This window comes from Pseudorca crassidens, chromosome 9 (genome assembly GCF_039906515.1).
Source record: "Pseudorca crassidens isolate mPseCra1 chromosome 9, mPseCra1.hap1, whole genome shotgun sequence".
Taxonomy (NCBI): domain Eukaryota; kingdom Metazoa; phylum Chordata; class Mammalia; order Artiodactyla; family Delphinidae; genus Pseudorca; species Pseudorca crassidens.
In genome coordinates, this window is record NC_090304.1 from 38707336 (window position 1) to 38733351 (window position 26016).

At 52.0% G+C, this 26016-nt stretch overlaps 1 protein-coding gene across 8 annotated transcripts in view; it reads left to right on the plus strand.

The window, feature by feature from the left end:
• The window catches only part of ABCC8 (ATP binding cassette subfamily C member 8), a 76184-nt gene that overhangs the window by 27463 nt on the left and 22705 nt on the right, over positions 1 to 26016 (plus strand). For all 8 annotated transcript variants that reach the window (XR_010946123.1, XM_067749729.1, XM_067749728.1 and 5 more), the window contains 8 exons: positions 3266 to 3400; positions 3730 to 3892; positions 12518 to 12558; positions 13750 to 13895; positions 16176 to 16281; positions 16456 to 16572; positions 16965 to 17040; positions 17787 to 17892. Coding sequence is in view for 7 of the 8 variants with exons in the window: in XM_067749729.1 (XP_067605830.1) it covers positions 3266 to 3400; positions 3730 to 3892; positions 12518 to 12558; positions 13750 to 13895; positions 16176 to 16281; positions 16456 to 16572; positions 16965 to 17040; positions 17787 to 17892 (890 nt within the window). In the remaining variant the exon portion in view is untranslated. The remainder of the gene's footprint in view (positions 1 to 3265; positions 3401 to 3729; positions 3893 to 12517; positions 12559 to 13749; positions 13896 to 16175; positions 16282 to 16455; positions 16573 to 16964; positions 17041 to 17786; positions 17893 to 26016) is intronic.

The following is a 26016-nucleotide window of genomic DNA, read 5'->3' on the forward strand; positions in this document are numbered from 1 at the left end:
TGCTGCATTGTTATGGTTACTATTATTTTACTTTTTAAATTTTATTTATTTATTTTTATTTTTATTTTTTTGGCTGCATTGCGTCTTCATTGCTGCGCGTGGGCTTTCTCTAGTTGCGGTGAGCAGGGGCTACTCTTCGTTGCGGTGTGCTGGGCTTCTCATTGCGGTGGCTTCTCTTGTTGCAGAGCACGGGCTCTAGGCGCATGGGCTTCAGTAGTTGCGGTGCATGGGCTTCAGTAGTTGCGGCGCACGGGCTTCAGTAGTTGCGGCACACGGGCTCAGTAGCTGTGGCTCGCGGGCTCTAGAGCGCAGGCTCAGTAGTTGTGGCGCACGGGCTTAGTTGCTCCGTGGCATGTGGGATCTTCCCGGACCAGGGCTCGAACCCATGTCCCCTGCATTGGCAGGCGGATTCTTAACCACTGCGCCACCAGGGAAGTCCCTGGTTACTATCATTAATAGTGTTTGTTGCACATGTACCATTGCTAACAAAACTAATAGCTGATAGCCCCTGCCCTGTGCCTGGCCTGCCCAGCCTGTCTCACTTGTGTAATTAACTCTCACAACACCGGGGTTGGGGGTGGGGTGGGGGGGATGGGGGGGGGAGATTAGGTAAGAATTTTTACCTCCACAAAATACTTACATTTCCTTTTTTATCATGAAGTATCATTTGATTTTCTGTTTTAATTCCTCAAAGACTGTACCTTTGCCCTTATAGCATTGACCAGCCTCAAGACACAGTGTTACCACCAGAATTGATACAATTCCTTCGACCAGGTCAGGATTCCATGTGGAGCCTGGTTGGCCACAGGGCACATGAGGCTTTTGATGGTATTGAAATTAGCTCAGGAGCCCCTGTTCCTTTGTCCCCAGGGGCTCACCCTGATTTGTAATCTTTTTTATTCACATATACTTTTTTAAATAACAGTTTTATTGAGATATAATTCACCCATTTAAAGTGTACAATTCACTTTTGCATGTTTACAGAGTTGTGCAACATCATCACAATTTTAGAACACTTTCATCACCCCAAAAAGAAACCGACATCCCCTGGCAGTCACTCCTCATCCCTGCCCCCAGCTCTAAGCAACCACTGATCTACATCTACTTCTGAAAACCTAATGAAACTTTCTTCTCAGAAAAACAAATGTGCATTCACACATTTTGCCTACAATTTAAGGGGCTTTGCGGGCCCCCTGAAGCTTATTGACAGCCATGTCAAAGATCTTGGCCAGAGTGGGGACCTCTGGGCTTCCTCATGCCATGGGCATCAGAGGCCCAGAGAGGGCAGGGACCTTACCCTGGGCCACACAGTGAGCTGGTAGGAGCACCATACCCAGGTATCGCCTTTCTGTGGTTCCCTAGTGACAGAGATCCCATGAGGCTTGTTTGTTTGTTTTTAAGAAGGAGGGTCAGGGACTTCTCTGGTGGCCCAGTAGTTAAGAATTTGCCTTCCACTGCAGGGGGTACTGGTTCGATCCCTGCGATCCCTGGTGGGGGGAGCTAAGATCCCATAGGCTTGGCAGCCAAAAAACCAAAACATAAACAACAGAAGCAATATTGTAACAAATTCAGTAAAGACTTTAAAAATGGTCCACATCAAAAAAGGATCTTTAAAAAAAGGTCAGCCACCTTGTCTCCAGCTAAGTGTCAGGCACTATTCTAGGTTCTTATCATATATATGTTCATTTAATCTTCACAACAGTCCTGCTAAGGCGGCAATTAAAATTACCATTTTAAAAATGAAGATGCTGAGATGCAAGATTGCACTGCCAGTAAATGCTGGGACTGCTTCAAACTCGGCTGCAGACTCCTGGGACTGTGATCTCCCCACCACTACATGAGACTGCTTTCCTAGCCTGAGACTAGGAGATAAAATGGTCCTTTTATTCCCCACACTTGCTTTGCACACTCAGAATCCCTGATTTCTGGTATGTTCTCTCACAGGGTCCATTCAGACCCCTGCAGAAGGGCAGAGGGGGCAGAAGGGTCTGGGGAGCGTGACAAAGGGTGGCTGAAGTGTGAGGAGGAGCCTGGTGGCAGTAGAAGTCGTCACATCCCCAGCTCTTGCCCCAGCAGCTGCCAGCCTTGGAGGTGGTGGGCGTGCAGACACCGACCCCCCAGCCAGGGCCCTGGCGGTGACTCTGGCAGTGGTCTGAGAGCTTCCCTGGTATCCTGCTCTACCCAAGTTGCTAAACAACACCCCGACTGCCTCCAAATGAGGACAGCTAATGGAAAGAGTGGAGGCCAGGGATAGTTTTCCAGAGGGATGATGGGAGTGGGGGCCAGCAAGAGTAGGAAGGTTTTTCATCTCCTAATGTGCTCCTCTGCCCATCCATGCCAGCATTTAACATCAGTTAAACACTGGGAGGCAGGTGGTAAAGGGGTCACTTACCCGCCCCCTAGGAACCTGCTAATGCAGGAGGCATTCTCTAACTAATAGACACAACAGAGCCACCCACCCGCTCTTTGGCCCTTGAGATGGTGCAGGAGCCTAGTGCCAATTTGGTGTAGGGCTCGGGGAGTGCAGGGCCAACCCAGACACACTTTTGTTTTCTTTTAAGGAAGCAGCACATCTGTTCCTCTAGAATAAGTCCTGAATTTAGAAGCGTCTGCCTTTGAAGGCGACCTGAGAAGTTGTCATCGTGATGCTTTGGGGGCTGGCAAGAGTAATTTATACTTCTCATAAATATTCAGAAGCCAGCTGTCATTTACATAAAGCTAGAAACAGAATGAATTCTCTTTTTAGAGGATGCCTACCAGATTCACTAAAAATTAAAGACACCAGGAGCATAAGGATGAAAAGTAAACTCTTAGACCCTGGACTGGTTTTGTCTGGCATGGATACAGCTATTTTGCTCCTTTGCTTACGTATCACTTTTTTCCAATGAGAGTGAACCATCAGCCTTGAAAACCAGCCAATAGAACAAAAGGTGCTGTCACTCACTGTGCAGACTCACCTCTTAGACCTCCATCTGCAAAAGTAGACATGGAGAGAGTTAATGCCTCAGCCAGCCTTGCAGATAAATACAGTTAGTTACCAGCCCAGAAATTCTCTGCTTGTGTGAGAGCCCATCATGTGAGTCCCTCCTTCTGAAATTGCTTTGTAACACCTCCTCCTCTTTCCCACAAGAAACTTTTGAAAGCTGGACACAAAGGCATGTCCCACTTTAGGGCACTGGGTTACCGGGTGGGGAGGGGGGTGCCATACCCCCTGGCAGGGAAGCCCCCAGATCAAAGGGAATTCATTCCCATGACCCTCCCTCAGATCATCGTGGGTGTGATTCTCCTTTACTACATCCTTGGAATCAGTGCCTTAATTGGAGCAGCTGTCATCATTCTGCTGGCTCCAGTGCAGTATTTTGTGGCCACCAAGCTCTCCCAGGCCCAGCGGAGCACACTCGTAAGTATCTGTAGGTGTGCATGCGCCCCCTTTTCCCATCCTTCCCCCATACTGCTCCCTCTCCCCTTACATTAGTGGGTCTCCTCACTCTTCCCCCAGATGTCACCAAACAGTGCCCCCCACACACATCCACACTATGACTGGCCTTAAGCAGGTCACTTCAGCTGTCCAGGCCTCGGTTTCTTTGTGAAATGGGATTAATGGAGCATCCCCAAGGAGACGGAGGCTGGGCGGAGGCTGTAAATTGGTGAGGGCATTGACTCACCTCCTTCCTCTTGGGTTGGATGGGGACAAAAGAAACCCTTCTCTGACTCAGTGACTCCTGGCAGGAGTATTCCAACGAGAGGCTGAAACAGACCAACGAGATGCTGCGTGGCATCAAACTGCTCAAGCTGTACGCCTGGGAGAACATCTTCCGCACGCGGGTGGAGATGACCCGCAGGAAGGAGATGACCAGCCTCAGGGCCTTCGCCGTCTACACCTCCATCTCCAGTGAGTCCCCCGCAACCAGCCAGCCCTGTGTGCAGCTACTTACATGCCAGGATAGGGTGCCAGGGCTGGGGGAGGAGGTAGGGGTGGCAGAAGTGGGAGACTTTGGGGATCATCCCGTCCAGGAGAGCCTCAAACTGTCTCTTGTAGCAGAGCTGCCAGAAATCAACGTTCTTCAGCCATTTATCGAGCAAACGTATTGAGAGCCTGCTACGTGCAGGGCCCTGGGCTGGCCCTCAAGGTACAGTGATGAGAAAGATAGATGTGGTCTTTGATGTCTTATTAAGCTGATATGTTATTGAGAGGCAGCAATAAATGAATAAATAACAGCAGTTTTGAATTCTCCCAAGTGTGAGGACTTCTTTTCAATAAGTCAGACTGAGCTGCCAGTGCCTTAAGGAAGCTTTCATCTACCTGGGGCCATGAGAGGTAGAAAATTTCTCTTTAAAGAACAAAAGCTCAAGCTTGAGGTACTCACAGGTGTAGGGACTGAATTTACATTAACCAAGTGGTTTGGGAACCCCAAGCCCCGAAAATAGAGAAAAAAAGACCAAAACTGGTAAAACTCCTATGGTCCCAGAAGACACGCACATTAAAACCATTTTCCAGAGAACATAGGACTCCAGTGGCAAATACTCATGTTAAACAATGAGCTGATAATAAAGAAATAAAAATCCTCCAGAAAAGATGTACCACCAGAGTGAGAGTCAGCAAATAGGAGAATTCGTTCCTCAATACCTCGAGATGATAGAATAGTCTGAAGGAGATAATAAAATAAGTGCTTTAAGGGAACTCCCTGGCAGTCCAGGGGTTAGGACTCTGTGCTTTCGCTGCTGAGCACCAGGGTTTGGTCCCTGGTCAGGGAACTAAGATCCCACAAGCTGCACGGCATGGCCAAAAAACAAAACAAAATAAAACCAACAAAATAAGTGTGTTAAAATAATTAAAGAAAGGCACAAGGCAAAACAGCAAAAAGAAAGCCAAAAGAACTTCTAAAAATTAAAAATTTAGTTATTGAAATTAATTCAGCTGGCCCCCTGGTCAGAGTGGGCATATAGAGGTCAGGTGATGGATGGAGTCCTGGCCCAAGTTTATCTCACAGTTGGTCTAGTGGTTCCATGGATCCACCCCTTTGTGGTTACTGCCCAAGTGCATAATTGGGATGTAGATATTTAGCAGCTAGAAAACCTCACTCTGATTCCCTGATCTGTCCAGTTTAAGAGCCATTTTGGTAGGAAGGGCCAAGAGGAAGCCCCCAGAGAGAAAAAAATAAAAAAGAAACAAAAAACAACTCAGTGTACAGGTTAAATGAATTAACATAGCTGAAGAGAGAATTTGTGAATAAAAAGATAGATCTGTGGAAATTACACAGAACGTGGCAAGGAGAGATAAATGGAAAATGTTTTTGTAAGTTGGGAGAACCATTTTACAGATGGGAAATTGAGGCCCAGAGGGGGGCATCTTCCTGAGGTCACTTCTGAGGTTAATGGCTTGGCTCAGACTAGATCCTCTGGAATCTCTGAGACTCCCAGCCTCATGCTGTTTTCCACCCAGAGCCAGGAACCCAAGTGGGGTGAAGAAAACTGAGGGCATAATGGGCACCATTTTCAGGCTATTGTCTCTGAATAGAGGAGAAACAACCCAGCATGGGCTCTGACAGGAGTGGGAAATAGGGAAGGAAATTAAGAGAGGTAGACACTACGACTACCACCCCACTCCGGCTGAAGTTGGTTCTCTTGGTGTGGCAGGAAGAGACACACCTGTGGGCATGGCAGTGCTGGGCAGCGGTGGAGGGTGCACCAGATGTGTCTCCCAGAGAGGTGCATGGAGAATGAGGTGGTCCCTCAGGTCACCTGTGTGTTCCTGGCAGTCACATTGCCTAGCAAGGGGGTCTGGTGGGCTCAAGTGGCCAGCGTCCAACCTGAAGGTTCTCACAAGGTGGGGCTTGCACTGAGCACTTCCTTGTGTCCGGTCAGACCATGGCGTCCTGGTCCAGGCACCAGTGGCCAGGCCACCCACCATCGTGGCACCAGCCATGACACCCTTCTGCAGAAAATCCTGCTAAGAGCTGATTTTCTCAGAATGGAGAGATGAGCATGGCAGTTTTCCTAGATTCTTCACCAAGACACTCCAGGTTCCTCAGCCGTGACCTTGTGGCCTCCAAGCACCCCTGGGCTGAGCACTTGATAGGACAGGAGAAATTAGGCGGGAGCCTCTGGGGAGCTCAGAGAAACCAGTGTCCACACCCTAGGCCCTCTTCAGCCTCTCTGTCAGCTCTGCTTACCCCTGAGCCTGGTCGTGGTAACAGTAACCCCACGCTGTGTACAGACCCGTGAGTTACAGACACCTAGCTTCCAGACACCCCATCAGGGGGAACAACTGCTGAGGTGGGGGAGGTCTTCCCCCTCCCGGCAATAACGTGGCAGGGTGGAGTAGGGCGGGCTCACTGTTGCTACGACGGGAGAGAGGGAAGGGAAGCCGTAAGGAAATTGGGAGCACTGGGTCCCCAAGATTCCTGACAGCAAAGTAGGGACAGCCTCTGGTCACACAGGTGGGGGCAGGTGGCAGCTACTTTGGTTCTAAGAGATGTATGCTTATTTCCTGCAATCCAAACTTCAACCTGCTGGGACATGTTTCCTATGGAAACAGCATCATAAGACGCCTAGGTTCCCAGGCTATCCCACGAAGCCTGTCTAGTAGGTGCTTTTTGTCCTGTGGGGCCCCCAGAAGACTAGCCATGGCTTTGTGAAGGGTCTGGAGCCAGGAGGACCTGGGGCAAGGAGGCGCCACGTTGTCAAGAGCTGAGATGACAATGGCTCTGGAGCTAAACAGGGGTCTCCTCAGGGCCCCTCACCTGTCCAGTACTTGGTGACCTAGAGAGATAAACAGAGCAGCCCAGGCTGGTCCCTGGAAGAGGGCAGAGAGGAGGAAGGGGACGAGCCCTCCGGGAGAGAGAGCTTTGAAAGCCAAGTGCTGTTTGCTCTGTGTTTGCCCTTGCTGGAATGGGTTTCTTTGTGTTGGTCGGCAGTGGGTTGGGGAGAGACAGGGACTTAGGGTGAGGGCACCGCCAGGCTGCAGTTATATGCTTTGAGTGTGTTTTCATTTACTTCCTCCTGGACTTCCTGCCTTCTGCTCTCTGTCACCCAGAATTAGGACACAGGTCATTAAGCTTGAGGTAATGGGGCATATTTGATTCTCGCCTCTGGCACCAGCCATGGGGGTCCTGTGGCCGCAAAGGAGCCCTGGAGTCACGTGTCCTGATGGGGCCCATCCTGGTGCTGCCTGCTGGGCTTTCAGTCTGGTCATTGTACACCAGGCAGACTGTCAGGCAGACAAGGTTACCTCTGACACTCTGTCTGATGGTCTCACAGTGGCATCACTGAGAGCTCCTGTTTGTGGAGCCTTGAGCTGGTGCATGGCAGGACAGAGCAAGGGGGTGAAAAGGAAATGATACAGTTTCTCTGCCATCAAAATCCAGAATCAGCATTTCCTCTCGGAGAAAAACAGATGTGAGTTACTCAGAGGGCGTTAAGTGAGCCCTGCCCTGTGCTAACCATTGGGAGGGACGCAAGAGACCAAAGATGTGCTCCTGTTCTCAAGGAGTTTATGGTCTGCTAAGAAGTCAGAGCTAACATACGTGAAACAGTGTGGCAGGGAGCTCCCGACCACGGGGACCTGCTCCACGCTGCTGCCCAGCAAGCCTGACTTCGTTTAACCCTCCGAACAACTTGGTGAGGTTTGTAGCACTATTGTCCTATTTTACAGCATGGAAGACTGAGGCTCAGGGAGGTGAAAGGACTCTCTGAGGTCCTCAGCCAATAAATGGCAGAGAACAGAGAAGAAGAAAGCCTGCACGGCCTCAGAGTTCACACAGAGCTTCATGCAAGAGGAGGCGTGGCTGCACCTGCCACAGGCAGGGTGTCAATGAGCAGAAGACAAAGTGGGGAAAAGCTGCGAGCGAGTGCTGTGCTCACTCCCCTTAGAAACCAATTCAACCCTTATTTCCTTGCAGAACCCGCGTAGCTCTAGGTGTCCAGTCCAGCCGTAAATTTGAGGAAAGCTTTGCAGGGGTGACACAGGGGTCCCAGGCCCTAACTGTCAACCAGTTGACATGCTGCCAGTTCATTCTGTCCTTTGTGCAGCACCCATTCCTCCTCTCTGTGCTAGACTCTCCTGAGGCCCTGGACATTAGAGGGGGGGCTGCACGGTCCTCACCCTCGCAGTCCTGTGGGAGACCAGGCCGTGAACATGGGCCGTGCCTGTGGTTAGAGCCACAGGGTCAGTTCTAAATCCCCCTGTTCTCTTTCATGGGCACACCTGGCCCTGGCCTCCTTTATTTCTTTCGTTCCCTTATCTAATAAATATTTACTGAGCACCCACTATGTGTCAAGCCCTATGCCAGGCCTGGGGGATGCGGCAGGCTGTTCACAGTCTAGTAGGGAAGCCAGATGGGCAGCTGTGTCGTGAGTGACAGGAACAGAAAGTGGAATCCATCAGAGCGGCACCCAACCTCATCTTAGGAGTGGTGGGTGTCAAGGAAGCCTTGTGCTCGGTGAAACCCATTGCCGATGCCCGTAGGATCCCATGTCAGCCAAGTGAGGGAAGAATGTTCCAGGCACAAAGGCCTAAAGGTGAAAAGGATGACGGGTGTGTTCAAGACTCGAGTATATCACGGTGAGGAGAGGGTAACGAGACCAGATCATGCAGGACCTTGTGTGCTGGGTTTTCTCCTGAGGCAGGAGAGGCATTGAAGGATTTTAAAGGAAAGGTGGGTCTGCCATCTCTTCCAGTGTTCTGTGGTCAGGGGTCTTCCCTCTTCCCACCTGGGTCTGAACCACAGTCAGGTGGTTCACATCAAATGAATGTGACTGGCCTCATGCTATGTTTTGAAAAGCAAAAAACAAGCCCCCAAGCTCGGATGGAGGTGTGGGGTGGGCAGGATGGTGCCTGTGAACCCCATTCACAGGGCACCCAGCACCTGCCCCTCCCCGCAACCCAGGCCCTGGCTGTTCTTGGCGAGTGTCTCCTCCTCGGCGGAGGCCCTGACTCAGAACAGCCAGTGTGTGGGGACAAGGAGACCTCCAGACCTGGTCCCCCTTCCTTCTCCAGCTTCTCTGGACTTCAGCGTCTGCCCTTCCTTCCACCAGCTGGTACACCACAGTGGGTTGCTGATGCATAGCCTGGCGGGGGGTTTGGGTGTCTGAGGGAGAGCTGGAAGCCGCAATCAGTGTGGCTGTGAGCCTCCTGCCTCGCTTCCACCAACTCCAGCCTCGCTTCCACCACCTCCAGCGCCGGACACACGCCACTGCCTACTTTCCTTCCCTCTGCTGACTTCAGACTGACTACCGGACTGAATAGCTCTGTTCACTTCGAAATGCCTTTCCCCTCCTACAGGTGCAGCCTGCAGTCACTGTGAGCTGGCAGCTCCTCCCCTGGCCCTGGGTAGGGGAGGGGGTGAAGTTAACCAGAGGCACAAATGGCTCACTGTGCCTCCCCGTGCATGGCTTCTGAAATATTTATCAATGTTTTGCAAATGAAAAGCTCCTGCTATTGCAGTGCGCGGGGGGACTGCCACCCACAAGGCCAGACAGCATTCCTTGGCCAAAGCCCGGCGGGCGGCGGGCGGGGGAGCAGTTGATCTGAGCCCTGCTTTGTTTTCAGTTGATCTGTTGTTTTGTTTTGTTTGGGGGGTATGAAAAGCTGACACAGTTGTTCACTACGGAACCCCCAGAACACAACACAATGCCTGAAACAGCGGAGACCCTCAAAAAAGAATTTCTGAATGAATATTTCTTAAAGGATGGAGGGGCAGTATTAAACCAATAGGTACCCTTATCTCTACTCCATTACAAAAAGGCTTTCCCTCTTGAAGGTGGCCTTTCTGACCTGCCTACATGCAACTAAACTTTTCCATAACAGCATCACACTCACACATCGTTTCATAATCTTCTGCTTTCACTTAGTGTTATTTAACAGTATTCCCTACTCCCTAACATTCAAGGGTTGAGCACTGTCATGTCCTTCTTTTTTTAATTGTTTCCTAGATCAAATCTAAGTGAGTCAGCCCACCCCATGCCAAAGTTGGAGAGAAATCTATTCTTGGTTATATTTCCCACTCCTCCGCTGCCTTTAATGTCCCATCGGCCCTTATGTGGTTCGGGAAAATGGAGGCTCCCCGGAGTTGCCTTTTTCCCTCATTTACTAAAACAGCTGATCCTGTTGGATGTTTCCAGTTTACTTGGTTTCAGGGGTTCGTTGCTGTGGTTGTGGTTTTTGTGTTGCTGTGACAGGCAGTGCTGCAGCTAACAGCATCTTGCTGAGGGCTTTGTGCTTCTCTTGAGTGATTATTCAGGATAAATTTCCAGGAGAGGGATGGTAGGATCAGAAGTCTGAACTCCTGTGCAGCTCTAGCTACAAAGCACCAGACTGCTTTCTGAGCGAGTTGTACCAATTTATAATCTAACTTCCAAGCCTATTCTTCAGCTGGGAGTTGAGCCCCCCGTGTGTGGGGGAGGGGTCTTGGCCTGGGGCAGGGGCCGAGGTGGGGTGCACAGGTACCTTCTGACAGGATGGGCAGGAGAGGAACGGAAGGTGGCCCCTGCCTGAGGGAGCTCCCTGGAGGAACTGCCCTGGAGGGGAAGGACGAGGCTAACTGTCTTTACAGCTTCATCGTTGGTGATGGTCAATGGCCCAGGCCTGATGGACATCCTCCTCTCCCTCCCTCTCCCCAGCCAGTGATGGCCATGCTCTGTCCTATGTCCCAGATCTGGGTTCCTTATGCTGTGGGAAAACCAATAATGCTTATCCTGCCCCCTGCAGTACGAGAGGGCTGTGAGGGAGGGTTGTGGCATTGAGGTGGGCACCAGGAGACCATGGAAACTTCATCAAGAAGGGCAATTAAGGGCTTCCCTGGTGGCGCAGTGGTTGAGAGTCCGCCTGCCAATGCAGGGGACACGGGTTCGTGCCCCGATCCAGGAAGATACCACATGCCGCAGAGCGGCTGGGCCCGTGAGCCATGGCCGCTGAGCCTGCGCGTCCGGAGCCTGTGCTCCGCAACGGGAGAGGCCACAGCAGTGAGAGGCCCGCGTACAGCAAAAAAAAAAAAGAAGGGCAATTAAATCACCATCATGTGTGATATTAGTGTTGATAAAAAGCCTTGTGGTCGGAGAGATTGGCAGTGCCCCAAGGGCTCCAGCCATATCTTCTCCATGAGACAGGGAGCCCTCCAATGGCAGGGCGCATAGATTGGGGATTCCCCAAAGATGGGCACAATATCTTTCCTATCTGCTTGGGAACCCCGTATGGGCATGTTTCCTCTTTCCCCGTCCTATAAGGTGTCTCCTGGGAGCATAGTTCCTCCTGTCTCCTTCCTCAGACTGGGAGCCCCCTGAGAACGGGGACCACGTTCTTCCACTCCCTTGGGGTTCCACATCTCCATGTATGTACTAGGTGGTGCAGGACTCTTGGAGTAAGTAGACAATCAGCTTCTTGGAATGGTGTTGACGATCTGGAATTCTTCAGAGTGTCAGACACTCTGGCCTCTGGCTCCTGGCTCTTGGCTTCTCCTTTAATTTAGCTAATGGCAGAACCAGACTCCTTTCTGCGCTGGCCTGGAAGAGGCTCCTGGAAGGAAGGAGGAGGAGGTGGGAAGGTGGCAGCTAGGATGTGCGTCTGTTACTCCAGGAGGGCTACTCTCTCTGGAAGTTCTGGCCTGGGGTCAGGGCACTCTCGGGCATCTCACAGCTTGGACCAGAGGAGCAGGGCTAAGCTAGCAGCCCATGAGGTATAATACTCAGGTAGCACTGAGGCATCACAGAGGCCTGTTCCCTGCATTACCTGCTCTCACCTTGGAGAGAGCCAGAGTATGTGAACAAGTAAGTACAAGTTTACAGAAATCAGGTGAAGAAACCGAGGCTCAGAGAAGGTGAACAATCAGCCCAAGATCACACAGCTTAGAAATAATGGGGACTCCGTCCTTCTCTGACTTTAAGTCCAGATCTCTTTGCTCTTTGGGGTCCCTATGAAGAGCCTGAGGGCCACACCGTAAACAGAATAAGGAGAGGGCCTCTGTTGCAGCAAACCAACTGTCCCACCTGGGCGTGGGCTGTCAGCCTTAGAGCTAAGGCAGACCCTGCTTCCAGCTGTCCTCAGTCACTAATACCTCAGTGTGAATGAGTTTGAAATCCTTCCTAAGAGCCATGGGAGACTGGGAAGCCTCTCAGCCTCAGAGTGAGCCTGGGATTCAAGGACCAGACGTAGAGGAAGGAGTAGCAACTTGGTGCCCCCAGAAACACGTGCTGCTGACCTCGTGGTTGACCACAGTCCGCCAGCTCTCCAATCCCTTCCCCTGCCACTTTCTCACAGGGCTTTCTTCACACTGTCCACATGGAGCAGAGTAAGAGCATTTCAACCTGTATTTAAAGGCTTAAGTCTCAGTGATGGAGATAAGCGTCCTGAGGGACACACGTTAGGAGCTGGAGGTGCCACAGAGCTAGAGTTCTGCCCAGCTCCACCCCGCAGGCTGGGGAAAGGACCCCAGAGGCTGCCCTGCCTTCACACCAACCTGGGCAGCTTCACTTCCAGCCGTCTCCTTCCTCCCACTAAACTCCCCCTGTGCTTCCTCCGCAGTTTTCATGAACACGGCCATCCCCATCGCAGCCGTCCTCATCGTAAGTGGATCTTTTCTTCGTCTCCCGTTGAGAGTTGGTTGGGCGGGGTGGGGAAGGCTGTCTGGCGTGAGAGGCGCCCAGGGTTTGGCCTTTCTGCACAGGGGCTTCGGAAGATGGGCTCAGCAGCAGGACTGAGAATAGGGTGCTGGATGGAGAGTCTATATATGCAGCCAGTCCCTCCTCCGCTGCCCCACTCCAGGCAGACAGGACCTCCAACCCCTGGCCTGGAAGACCTGACGCTTAGTCTCTAGAGCAATTAAACTTTCTTTAAAAGAAAAAAAAAAAAAAAACTATCAAACCTTTCATTATAAAAGTGAAACTTCATTATAAAAGTAAAAATTTCTACAATGTTTTTGTAGAAATTTTGGGAAATACAGAAGGGAAAGGGCAAAGAGAACTTAAATCACCCATAATCCCACTGGCAACAAAGTTAATGTGTTTTTCTCCAGTCTTTTTTTGATTCACAGAATACGGCATTTTTGCAAAATTAGGATTGTGCTTCCTATGCAGGTTTGTAAACTGCTTTTTAAAATTTAAGAATATGACACGAAGAATTCTCCATGCCATTAAATATGACAATGGTGGTTTTCTAAAGCAATTTTGACCAAAGCTGAGTAGGAGCTGAACAGTGGGGGCCGGCAGTGCGCCCCTCAGAAAGGCCCCACGCCCACAGCCCCTCACCCGGGGCTCCCATCCCTGGCTGCTGTGACTTTCCCCCGGGGCCGGCGTCCCTGAACTGTGACGAGCTCACAGCCTGTCAGTCACACTTGGGAATTCACTTTCAACGTGACTTACTGACTTGGTTCCTGGCCTGGTTCCCTGGGGAACTCTGGGTAGCAGAGGCCACGGAGCCGAGCCAGGTACCCGGAGGCTGGGGGGCAGGCGGCAGGCGAAGAGGTGGTTTTGTGATGATCGTGTTTACGTTTCCGACTGAGGACTACAGTCTGAGAGGGCAGAGCTGACCTACCCTGAGGGCTCCTCCCTGGTCATTCCTGGAATGAAGGAAGCAGGGCAGGGAGGGACGGTTCCATGAGATGGCTGTGAGGATGGTGGTGTCTCCAACCCAAAGGTCCCCTAGGTCCCCTGCTTCCCGCCTCTCATTTCCTTCCCAGGGCTGAGGGCTGCCAGTGCGGGAGGGGCCCACACTCTGAGTCACGCTCTGCTCTGTCGCATCTGTGCCTCTGTCCGCAGACCTTCGTGGGCCACGTCAGCTTCTTCAAAGAGGCCGACTTCTCCCCTTCGGTAGCCTTTGCCTCCCTCTCCCTCTTCCACATCCTGGTGACGCCACTGTTCCTGCTGTCCAGTGTGGTCCGGTCCACAGTCAAAGCTCTGGTCAGGTGAGAGGAGGGTCCAGCAAGGGCAGTGGTTAGGCCGCTCACGTGTCGGCCCCAGGGCTCACTCTGGTCACTGCTACAACCACAGCTGTTTGGTCCCAGGACATGCCTGCCCGTTGATCTGGGCTTCACTGAAGCTGGTTGTGGTTGGTCAGAGGGACATGGGCCATGTGTAGCTTCCCTCCCCCTAGTCCCTGAGAAGGACTAGCCAACGTGCTTACATCCTGCAAGGAGAGTGTCACCTCCGAGAGAACTCCATAAGAAGGAAAATCCAACACTGAGCCAAATTTGGTATAACCTCATCAGTTCTAACCATTGGTCCTAGTTCTGCCTTCCGGGGCCCCACAGAATGAGCGCCATCCCTCCCCCACGTGACAGCCCCTCAGATTTCAGAAGGTATCCCCAAAATCTTGGTCTTCCCCAAGCTGAACATCCCCTGTTCTCTCCACGGGTCTCAGCGCCTTCACAGCCCCGCTCAGTGGAGCAGCTCCCTCCAGGTGCCTGTACACCCTGTCCCCAGTTGGCTCGCACTCTGGGAGGCCCCACCTCTGGGCTCTAGAGCCCAGTGGTGACTCTGCCCCTCTCCCAGAGGCATTGCCTTCTTGGGAGTGAAAGCCTGAAGGTAGAAGGCTGAGGCTCTGGCTGGAGAATGCCACAGCTGGAGTGCGAAGATCTCCTTAGGCCTTTGAAACAGCTCCTTGAAAGCAAGGGCCAGTCGTGCCACTGGGGAGAGCTGGCTGTGTCCTTTCTCATCACCAATGGGACCAGACAGTAACAAATGTCCTCTGTACCCAAGCCCCTCCAGCCTTGAGGGAAGTGACACCCCTGTCTCGGGGACCCTGGCAAGTCCGAGGCAGCTGGCAGGGAGGGGTAGCTGTTGGAATGAAGTAGCTGATGGAAGGAGGGTCAAGGATGGAAGGGGTCATAACGCAGTAGAACTGTGGTCATAGGAGTATCTGACTAGGGAGTAGCCGCCTGGAAAGGGATTAGCTCCCGTTGGCCATGGCATTGTGACTTCTAATGATCAGCCCTCCTCCCCCACCCACACCCCAGCCTGTGATTCTGTGTAGAACCCACAGATTCAAGGATGCTACACCTATGGGAAATCCCTTGCCTGAGTCAGAAGTATTTCTATGTAAATTGTTCTCATGTCACCATCATCAGGATAGCTAAGGCCTTTTAATTAATTAATTTATTTATTTACTTACTTATTTGCGGTACGCGGGCCTCTCACTGCTGTGACCTCTCCCACTGCGGAGCACAGGCTCCGGACGCGCAGGCTCAGCGGCCACAGCTCACGGGCCCAGCCGCTCCATGGCATGCGGGATCCTCCCGGACCGGGGCACGAACCTGCGCCCCCTGAATCGGCAGGCGGACTCCCAACTACTGAGCCACCAGGGAAGCCCGCTAAGCCCTTTTTAAAGAGGGAGACCAGACTCTGGGCTGAAAGTGGGAACAGGACACAGCCTGAAGGTTGACCCCAAGGCCAGCTCCTCCCCTCCCCCACAGCCCCTGCCAAGTGTGTTGGAACAAGGACAGAGGGGGAAGCGGACGAGGCTGGCTGTCTGCTCCTGCTGTGGGGAGGGGGTGTCATGCCCAGAACAGAAACAGGGGTGGGGGTGGCCCCAGGCTGTTGGACATTTAAGCAAAAGGTGGGAGAGGGGTACACGAACAATTCTCAAGATTCCCCAGGCGTCTTGCCCACCCCCAGGGATAAGAGAGAATGAATCAAAAGAGTGAAGCTTCCGGAACCTCCTCTGAGTCCATAAAGAAATCCCAGGGGTGGAGCCTTTTCCTCCATGAGTTGGGAATAATACCTCTTCCACACCTCCCCCAGCAAGATCAAATTATATTATGGGGATTAAATTATGTGCTTATGAAGTATTTAACAGTGTTTCATGTATATTACGCGATCAAAAAATATCAGTTGTGGTTGATAGCCAATCCTAATCCTAACTAACCTAAAAGTCACTGGTAAAGCCCAACATCCTTCAGTCTAATAACTCAAGACTAATCAACTGTAACGCTAACCCTAAAACTAGCCAATCCCACCTGATCCACGCCCTAACCTACTCCAGCTGACTAGTAGACCCTAACCAACCTTGGTAACACCTATCGCCCCCCATGGGATGCCCCCTGTCTGTCCCCTCCAGTGTGGGCTTTTTGAGGGCCACACCTAGAACCTGGCATCTTCTCAGAGCTGCTCTCTCAGGCCTCGCCCTCCTCCCTCTCCCCTCCCCTCTGCCCTGGGCAGGGTGAGGGGTGTCTGCACTTCCTCTGCAGCGTGCAGAAGCTGAGCGAGTTCCTGTCCAGCGCAGAGATCCGCGAGGAGCAGTGTGCTCCCCGGGAGCCCGAGCCCCGGGGCCAGGCCAGCAAGTACCAGGCGGTGGTGAGTGTCCAGCGTCCCCTTGCCATACCTCCCCCCCACACACACAGTGTTTTTCTTTAATGCATGCAGCTCGTTCCCTGCTGGTCCTGCCTCAGCCTGTCCTCACTGGGGGGAGCTCCCTTCCCTGCACAGCTCCCAGCCCCTGGGCCCTCACCTCCTCCTAACCATCCCCAGCCCCTCAAGGTTGTGAATCGCAAGCGTCCAGCCTGGGAGGATTGTCGGGGCATCATGGGCCCGCTGCAGAGCCTGACCCCCAGTGCAGATGGGGATGCTGACAACTGCTGTGTCCAGGTGAGTCTGAGACCCCGCAGCCTGACGCTCGCCACCCAGCGCCAACTCCAGGAGGAAACACTAAATCTGAAGTGCCAGAGACCTGTGTGCTGAGCCCTCTGCCCTGGAGGTCACCCTGGCCGCCTGCAGAGTCCATAGGAGTCCCGAGACCAGCGACAATGCTTCCATCTCCACCAAGTGGGGGGACCTGTAGCAGTCCTCTGGGGAGGGTGCCTCAGGTAGAGAGGTCTGCACGAGAAGGCCATTCCCCCACTCCCCTGCCTTGGAAGTGATCTGGGGACTGGAATCGGTGTTTTCTGGCTTTCATGGGGGAGGGGAGGCGACGGACTATTCACACTGAGACCCCAGCTGCCTTTCTGTTCTCTTCCGGGGCTGGGGTACCGCCAACGAAGATCATTGGAGGCTTCTTCACGTGGACCCCCGATGGAATCCCCACACTGTCCAACATCACCATCTGCATCCCCCGAGGTATGGCCCAGCTCACCCCTCTATCATGGTCTGGGGGTGTCCCCCTTGGAGTCGTGTTTGAAGTGCTCCCTTCCCACGCTCCCCTGAGTGACATGGGGAGAAAAAGAAAAATCAGGATCGATTGAGTACCTGCTCTATGTGCACTCTTGGTGTGTGCTCTAGGGTATGAAGGTTAGAGAGGGAGTGGGCTACTTCCCCGAGGAGTCCATGTGCTAGGCAGCAGTGCAACAGCAAGGACAGGGCAAGACAGCGGGACCTTGATGTCAAGCCATCTGTTGCAGACAGAATGGGTGCTTCACAAAAGGAAAAGCAATCCCCAGTAGCCAGGGAAGTCATAGTGGAAGAGGCGGGGATTCTGAGAATGAGCAGGGTGCCTCGAGCCACGAGGCAGCGTGGACATTCTGCAGGGGAGGCAGCAGGAGCAAAGCATGGAAGTGGGAAGGAAAGGGTGCCCTTTGTTGGGACTGGGAGGCGCTGGGCACACTTGAGAGCACTGGAAGGAGAAGCAGGTGCTTAGGAAGGGGGGGGGGGGATAAGCAGTAGGAAGGAGGAAGGACCTGGGGAGCCAGAGGTAAGATGTAGGTTTCCAGAAGGAAAAGCTCAAAGGACTCCCTGGGGATTCTAGGTAGGAGGAAAGCAAATGGGGGCCCCGGGGTTGGGTATATCTGTCTGTCTGTCTTTCCGGGTGGTGGTTGTTCAGACTCCCTCCTGGCCCCAGTCCCATCTGCCGCCCTCCCTCCCTGCAGGCCAGCTGACCATGATCGTGGGGCAGGTGGGCTGTGGCAAGTCCTCACTCCTCCTAGCCACCCTGGGGGAGATGCAGAAGGTCTCGGGGGGCGTCTTCTGGAACAGGTACTACATGCATCCTCTGGGCTCAGTTAGTGGGGAAAGACAGTGGGCAGGCAGAAGCCCTCTTTTCAACCGTGCTTCTCAGTGGAGGATGCATCATGCATTTACTGAGTGTGTTCAGCGAGTACTCAATGAAAGCACTGAATTGTTATTCTCATTACCATCATTAGTATTTGTTAAGCCCTCACTATGTGCCAGGTACTTTGCTATGTCCTCTGCACACACTATGTCCTTATGAAAATCCTTATGAAAACCAGCAAGGTAAGTAGTGTTAACAGATCTCGTGTTGTAGAGAAGGGCCAAACTCTTTGCCCTCATTCACCCAGCTAATAAGTGGCAGAGCTGGAATTCGAACGCAGTTCTGTTTGACTCCAAATTCTGTGTTCACGCAGCCGCACTGCCTCCCAGTGTGAGGGACCGTAACACAAACATTGGTTTCTGGCTTGGTCATCAGCAAAGTTGATACAGACCATTCAGTGGGTATTTCAAGGAGCCAGAGATAAACCAGACAAATGTAGGTTTCTGGGCAAAGATCACTATCCTAATTAAAGAGCCGGAACCCTAGACTGAGTCAGTCATGAATCTATTATTTATACCCACTTCCAAAAAGCACTTGAAACTAGTTGATTAAAGATACAAATAAAATAAAGGCTTTTTTAAAAGCCAGAAAAGAAGAGCCAAGAAATGAAGAGGGTGGAAAAGGTGTTCAGAAACCTGGACAGAACATGGCTACTGCAGTCATCACACAGCGTGGCTTGGAGCCTACCGGCACTCATCCCCAACACCTCCCCGTCCCCAGTATCCAAGAATCCAAGAGAAAGAGGGATCCGACTGAGGTTTCAGGAATGAAAGTCACAGCCAGAGGCAAGATGTCAGGTTTTTTCATAAGCTTGAGTGCAGACTGAGCAGAGAGAAAGACCTTGGGACCAGTGTCTGAACACCTGCATGTACCCGCATTTCCTGTTTTTCCAAAATGTCCCTGAATGGTGCACCCAGCACATCTGGCAAGTTTCCCTCCTCAACGGGGCTGTGGGTTGGCAAACAAGCCCCTTGGGTTTCCCATGACCTTAGTCTCTGGAACCTTGATTCCACTGGGGATGTGGTATGTCTGGGACAGACGGTCTCTGCATCCATTCCCTATCTTATTCGGGTGTCTCTCAACACAGCCTGACAGGAAAGGTCCAAGCATTGCGTTTCCAGGCCCTTGTACCAACTGCCCCTCAGGGCTTTGGAGGGAGGAGCCCTTGTCCGTTGACTGCCTGTGTGTGTCTGTGATGGGAAGACAGGAGCCCCCAGTGAACTGTGAGCTGAAGAAAGCAACTGACCATTTATTGGGCACCTGCTACGGGCAGGCCCTTTGCTAAGTGCACTGCAAGCACGATCTCACTGAAGCTTCTCGCTGGGTGTTATCGCCCCATTTCACAGAAGTAAGAACTGAGGACAGAGAGGCTGGGTGACTTACCAGTCAGCATGCAGACCAGGGTCCCAAGCCTGGGCTCTTTCCCTCAAGCCTGGCCACTGCCTTGGGCTGGGGTCCCTTGGGTCCTAGTTCCAGGGATTATTCTCCAAATTCCATGTGGAGGGCAAACTGGATCCAGGCCCTCTCTCAGGGCAGGCCTTTCCTAGATGAGATTACAGAGCCCAGAGACTGGGGCTGCCCCTAGATTCCCCTGTCTGTGTCCCACTCAGCCTGAATCAGACCCCCTCTGAGCGTGTCCCCTTTGCCCCACGTCCTTCATCTCCTCCCCACCCCCTTCAACCTCAGGTGCCGTCACACCAGTGTCAGCACCTCTCTGGCCTTTACAGAGGCAGCTCAGCCTCAGGCCCAACCTCCTCTCCAAGGTGTGCCAACCCTCAGGGTCTGACTGCTGCCTCTTCTTTCTTAGGAAACCTCTGCCCCAGCCCCAGCGGGTACAGGGGCCTCTCCAGGGTGCTGGAGCACCTCTTGTGTGCCAGATACTGTGTAAGGCACTTTATTTACTCATTGTCTCGGTCAGTCTTCACCAAACTCTGTGAAGTAGGCATTATCATTATCCCCATTTAACAGATGAGGAAACTGAGGGGAAGCAAGTTGCCCAAGGCCACCCAGCCCTTAAATGGCAGAAGTGGGATGTGTCCCTAAGTGCTCAAGTGCATGGGCTTTCCACTGTGTGCTGAGAGAGCAGGGGCTTGAGAGCAACACAAAGAAATAGCTAGCCTGACCACTCTGAAGGCCAGCAGCCTCAATGGCTGTGATACCCCGCCTCCCCGCCTCAGCAGAACCATCGCAGCACAGCTCACAGCTCTGTCTGCGTTGACACTCACTCTCCTCGACCGGCAGGTGGGGCCCCACATCCTGGCTCTGTTCCAGGCTCAGCGAGGAGTGATGGTGAAAGGATCTTTTTGCTCCAGGATCCACTTTGCCCCCCTCCACAGCACAGCCTCCCTCCCAAGCATAGCGGGTGCATCAGGGTAGCCTGCAGCCAACCCCGGGACGTTGTGAGAATTTGTTCATGACTCAGCTCATGTTCTGGCTTCTCTACATTGATGTATTCGCTCACCCCATATTTACTGAGCACCTGCTGTGTGCCAGACCCCGAGCACAGCAATAGGAATGCAAAGATGGTGAAGACGTGGCCGCTGCTTCCAAGGGAGGAGAACAGAGATCAGTGCCACCATCGAGCACAGAGGAACAGTGAACTCTGTGGTCAAGGAAAGAAGGCTCACGTGGACATGGTATCTGAGCCTCGAAGGATGAGGCTCTGGTTTCATCAGATGGAAGAGGCCGGGGTGGGAGAGGAAGGTGTTCCAGGCAAGGGTATCAGCGTGGGCAAAGTTGTGATCATGTAAGAGGGTGTGGTTCTGGTGCCAGAGCAGTGGGTGTTAGGGACGCTGGTGAAGGACAGGACTAAAGAAGTGGGCTGGGGGCTTCCCCGGTGGCGCAGTGGTTGAGAGTCCGCCTGCCGATGCAGGGGACACGGGTCCGTGCCCCGGTCTGGGAGGATCCCGCATGCCGCAGAGCGGCTGGGCCCGTGACCCATGGCCGCTGGGCCTGCGCGTCCGGAGCCTGTGCTCCGCAGTAGGGGAGGCCACAACAGTGAGAGGCCCGCGTACTGCAAAAAAAAAAAAAAAAGAAAGAAAGAAAGAAGTGGGCTGCGCTGAGGTCAGACACCCTGTATACCTGGCCTGGGAAACAAGATTTAGCCTGAAGGCTGTAGGAGAAACGTGCTGGTGATACAGGATGAGGGATCGGGGAGAGAGAGACTGCAGGAAGGGAGATCAGTCAGGAGTTCATTACAGCGGATGGGAGAAGGAGGCTGGTCATACCTGGCTCAGCTGGCTTCATCTGCTGTTTGTCTCTCAAAATCCTGGATACGTACACAGCTCTGCCTGGCCCACCTACCCTGGGCAATGAGTTAAGTGTGGGGACTGTGTGTTGAGGTACCCCTCCGTTACTTGCAGGAGCTCCATGCCTCAGACCCTGGGCTGCAGGGCTGCAGGGCAACGACGCGCTTGCCAAGTGAGCCAAGAGCAAAATAGCATTTGACCCAGCAGCCCCTCCCGGGGCCTGGCTGTCTGCAGCCAGAGGCAGGGGCGATGCCAAGCCGCTCCAGTGTTTTTCATCCATACCAGGGCCAAGACCTGGTGACCAGGCAGCCAGAAAGAGTTCCAGGAGGTACAAGGCAGGGATTTGGGGGATTAGGAGGGTCACAGCAGAATGCTCTGGGGAGGTTGCTTTGTGTGTACAACCATTCATTTATTCCTTCCTTGAAGAAAATGAGCAGTACTGCTGAGCGGATAGGAGCAAATGTTCTGGAGGCAGGCTGTCCGGGTTCAAATCTGGACTCTGTGCTTTGGGGAATTCTGTGACCCTTCTGTACCAGTTTTCCCTTATTACCCGTGGAGTTAATGTGAGGTTTAACCTGGCATGTAGCAAATGCCCTATAAATATTATTATAAATATTATTCTTTGACGATGTACTTCTATTCCAGGAACAAAATTCCCCTATTGCTCTTTAATTATACTCCAGCCTGTCTCCAGGAGAGACTGTAGTGAGCTCCCTGGGGATAAAGATCATATCTTGTTTGTCTCTCTGTATCCACAGCGCCTTTGCTAAATGAATGCATTTGCTAAATGAATGAACCAGGAACAACTTATGACCTTTAGGAGACTGCAATTAATGCGCCTTTACCTCTCTCTCCTTCCCACATGCGTTTGCCCAAGCTGTTTCCCTCACCCAGACCTCCACCACCCAACTTCTCCACCAGCATGTGGAATGTGCAAATCCTATTCGTGCATGCCTCACACCGTATGCTGGGGCATGTCTCCCCCATGACACTGAGCTCCTTGGAGATGGGACTGGAGGGCTACTCCATGCCATGCCCCAGGTGCCCCCCCCACAGGATGTGTATTTTGTGAACCACTCTGTGTAAGCTACAAAGGAGAAGACCTGGCCCCTGCCCTCAGGGGGCTCACCAGTCCTGGGTGGACAGAGGCCTGGGATGCGCATGGGGGCTTCAGGGGTGAGGCCCTACATTCTAGGCTGCAGAGTTACTGAGGCAGCCTTGAGTGGGTCCTGCACATCGGTTGTTGCCCAGCTCCATGTCTCTGGGAGAACCCAGGTCTCGTGCGGCTCCCAAATATTCACTTTACTGATAGTCACCTGCACCTGCCTGGCTCTCTGCTTCGATTCACTGTTAACCTGGGAATTTGCAAACTCTCTCCTTAATCTTTAAGAGGAAAACATTCTGATAAACACTCAAAATTAGCAGATATATTCAAGTGAAATTCTTTCCCTGGAAATAAAAAATAGGGCCATTAATGTCCACAGTAGATTGATTTTAAACAGCCCTGGGGAGACAGCAGGAAGCAGGGATCCGAGGAAAGTGTTGAGGTACCTCCCCACGAGGGACTGCAAACTGGCCTCTCTGGAGCTCCTTGCTGCCCCTGCCACCCACGGAGATGTGCGCCCTGGGCCCTACTTGTTCTGAGCCTGCCTCAGGACATTGTTGCCTTTTGGTGTGAAGGCTGCCTCCTGAGACCCCCGATTCCCCAGGGTGAAAAATAGGCTTGTCTCAGGACGACTCTGTGATCCCATCTGTTCATACAGTTCCTTGGAGCCTTTGGGGAGTTGGGTCAGGGGCTCAAGGGCACCCCAGGTTTCCTGCAGGAGGCAGGTGTGGTGAGACGGTGAGCAGACAGCAGGGGCACCATGTGGACATGATGAGCCCGACTTGGGAACTAGATAGTCTCTGGTTGTGGTCCTGACTCTGCCACTCGATAGCTGTGTGACCTTGGGCAGGTTACTTCACCTCTCTGCATCTTAGTTTCCTCATCTGAACTATAAGAAAAACCCTTTCCTCCCTCAGAGATTTGGCATTAGGACCCAACGACATCAATCAGAAAGGGCACTGTGCGTGAAAGGTAATAGTTCAGGGCAGCAACAAGCCCCTCTGGGGCAGGATGAATGGACCATGGAGACCCATAAGTCCTAACTTCCCCTTCCAACCTCAATTTCCACTGCTTTCCTTTTTATTTATTGTTGGGGTCTTAAATGAATGTTGGGGCCATTGGACTCCTCCTCTGCCTGTGCCTTTGAAACCAAGCACCGAGCTGAAAGGATGATCTCCCGCCCACCCCATCCCTCATTCTCGAACCCCACCCAGGTCCTTCCCTCCAACCAGCTATGAGCTATGTTGGTAATACATTCTCCCAGAGTCATGGTGAGGTTCCTACCATTACCCCAATTTTATAGATAAGGAAACAGCCTCCCCTAAGGAAAGGGACTTGCCTAAGATTTCACAACCGGTGAGTAGAGAAGCCCATTGGATACAAACTTTAGAGCCCATGTTCCTTCCACTTCTCACACTGCCTGCACTCATGCAGACTCCTCCTCCAGCCTAGAATTCTCTCCCTCCACCTCCGCTGTCTCCATCCTTCCCGCTTCGTGGTTCCGTTCACCTGTAACTTCTATGAGCCCTTCCTCACTTTCTCAGATTTCTTCCTCCTCCAAACTACTTGTAAAAAGTACATTTTTCTCTGACTCTAAAAGAATGTACATTAAATGAGAAAAGATACGCAAGTATAAAGAAGATTAAAAACCACCTAATATCCCGCCACCCAGAAGTTTCCAGTCTTTTCTCTGCATATTTGCATATGTGTTTGTGTGTACTTTTCCCCAAAATTTCTATAGGACTTTCTTGCTCCTACTTTTCTTTTGGCCCTTATAACTTTCTGACATCTGTACCTGTCTGATTCGCTCTGCCAGACCGTGAGCCCTTTGAGGGCAGGCTCTGTGCAGTGATTCGGGTTGCCATGCACACAGGCACCCAGCTCACAGCTGGCTGCAGGGAAGGAGGTGGGTCAGAGAAAAGGAGAGATCATCTTCTTAGCTCACTACTTGGTCCCAAAAGTGCAGGCAGAAGAGGAACAATCATTTAAGAGCCCAGCAATCAATGAGAGGAAGTGTGTTCCACATATACCAGTTTTTACTTTTCAGATTAAGACATACACACACAATGAGGAGACTCATTCTAGGAAGGCTGGAACTACACTGGAAAGAGGAGAAGATGAACCTGGATTCACATCCCAGCTTCCCCTCTTTCTAGCTCTGTACCATTGGGCACATCAGGCAAACTCTAAGCCTCAGTGTTTCCATCTGTAAGATGGGGATACTAACATCTTTTTATAGAGTTTTTGTGAGGATGAAGTGATGAATACAAACAACTTCACACAGTGCCTGGCATGAGGATGGCCCGCACTGAGTGCTAACCCCCCTCCCTTCCTTCCTCCCAAACGATTAAAGATGTCTGTTACCAACCTCCATTTATTACAGACCTGTCATGTGCGAAGCACTGTGGAGCTGAAAAAGATGCTCTTCCTGCCTTAAAATCCCGCTGGGGATAAAAGACTTACACAGGAGCTGATTAGAGAAGAAGGTAGTCCATTATAAGGGCTAAATGAACAGCCCAGATAATGCTGCAAACTGAGTTAGAGCCGAGGGAGTTCAGTGTGTGCTGGGGTCCTCAGGGAGGCCACAGATGTGCTTCCCTCCAGAAAAGTAACAGCCTTTGCAACTCTGGAAGCAGTCAAGGCAGAAGACTGCAGCGATGAGCTTATCTGGGCTGTGGCCGCAGAGTTGGAATTTGTAAGCTTGGGTTTTTTCATCTGTCCCACATTACCAGCTTGTCCATAAACTACAGCAATCTGATGGTTAGGGAACATGAGGTTAGGTGGAGTTGAGGGAGTGAAATGAAACCATAAAGATCGGTGAATAGGATCATAGGGAACTGGTGATTATATATCCATCAGGGTCCGTTCTGTTCTGCTCCTCAGCAGAGGACAAAAGAGAATTTCATCAGGCTTCTTTCCATCCCTGTTTTTGTCCATCCTGTTTTCCTGGCAAGAAATTTATCAGAGGTATGGCCTGGGTAATCACAGTGAAGCAATGCAGCATAGTCATTAAGAGCATGAAGCTTTGGAGTTAGACAAATCTATTTTCTTTGCTATTTGCTGGCTGTGTGACTTTGGGCAAGTTACTTAGCCTCTCTAAGTCTCACTTTCCTTGTCTATAAAGTGCGGACCTCCTTCATATGGTTTTTTTGAGCTTTAAAATAGGTAATACTATTGCAGTGCTTATCACAAGTGCTTATAAAAGTTCAATAAATGTTAGCTGATTTTACTATTGTTAAAGTAAGATCTGCATGAAGACAGAACAGATTGATTTTCCCCAAATGTGCATGTCAGAAGTACATACTTCATTGGCAGAAGGTTGCTTCTGGAAGGTTGAAAGGTGGCCTGGGGCAGGCGAAAGAGCACTGACAAAGTTGGCACCAATATTCAGGTCACCTCGTTCAGTGTTTTTTGTTCTGTTTTGTTTTGTTTTGTTTTGTTTTTTGCGGTACGCGGGCCTCTCACTGCTGTGGCCTCTCCCGTCGCAGAGCACAGGCTCCGGACGCGCAGGCTCAGCGACCATGGCTCACGGGCCCAGCCGTTCCGCAGCACGTGGGATCCTCCCGGACCAGGGCACGAACCTGTGTCCCCTGCATCAGCAGGCGGACTCTCAACCACTGTGCCACCAGGGAAGCCCCTCACTCAGTGTTTTTCAAAAAAACTTTTACTGTAATCCACAGTATGAAACAGATTTT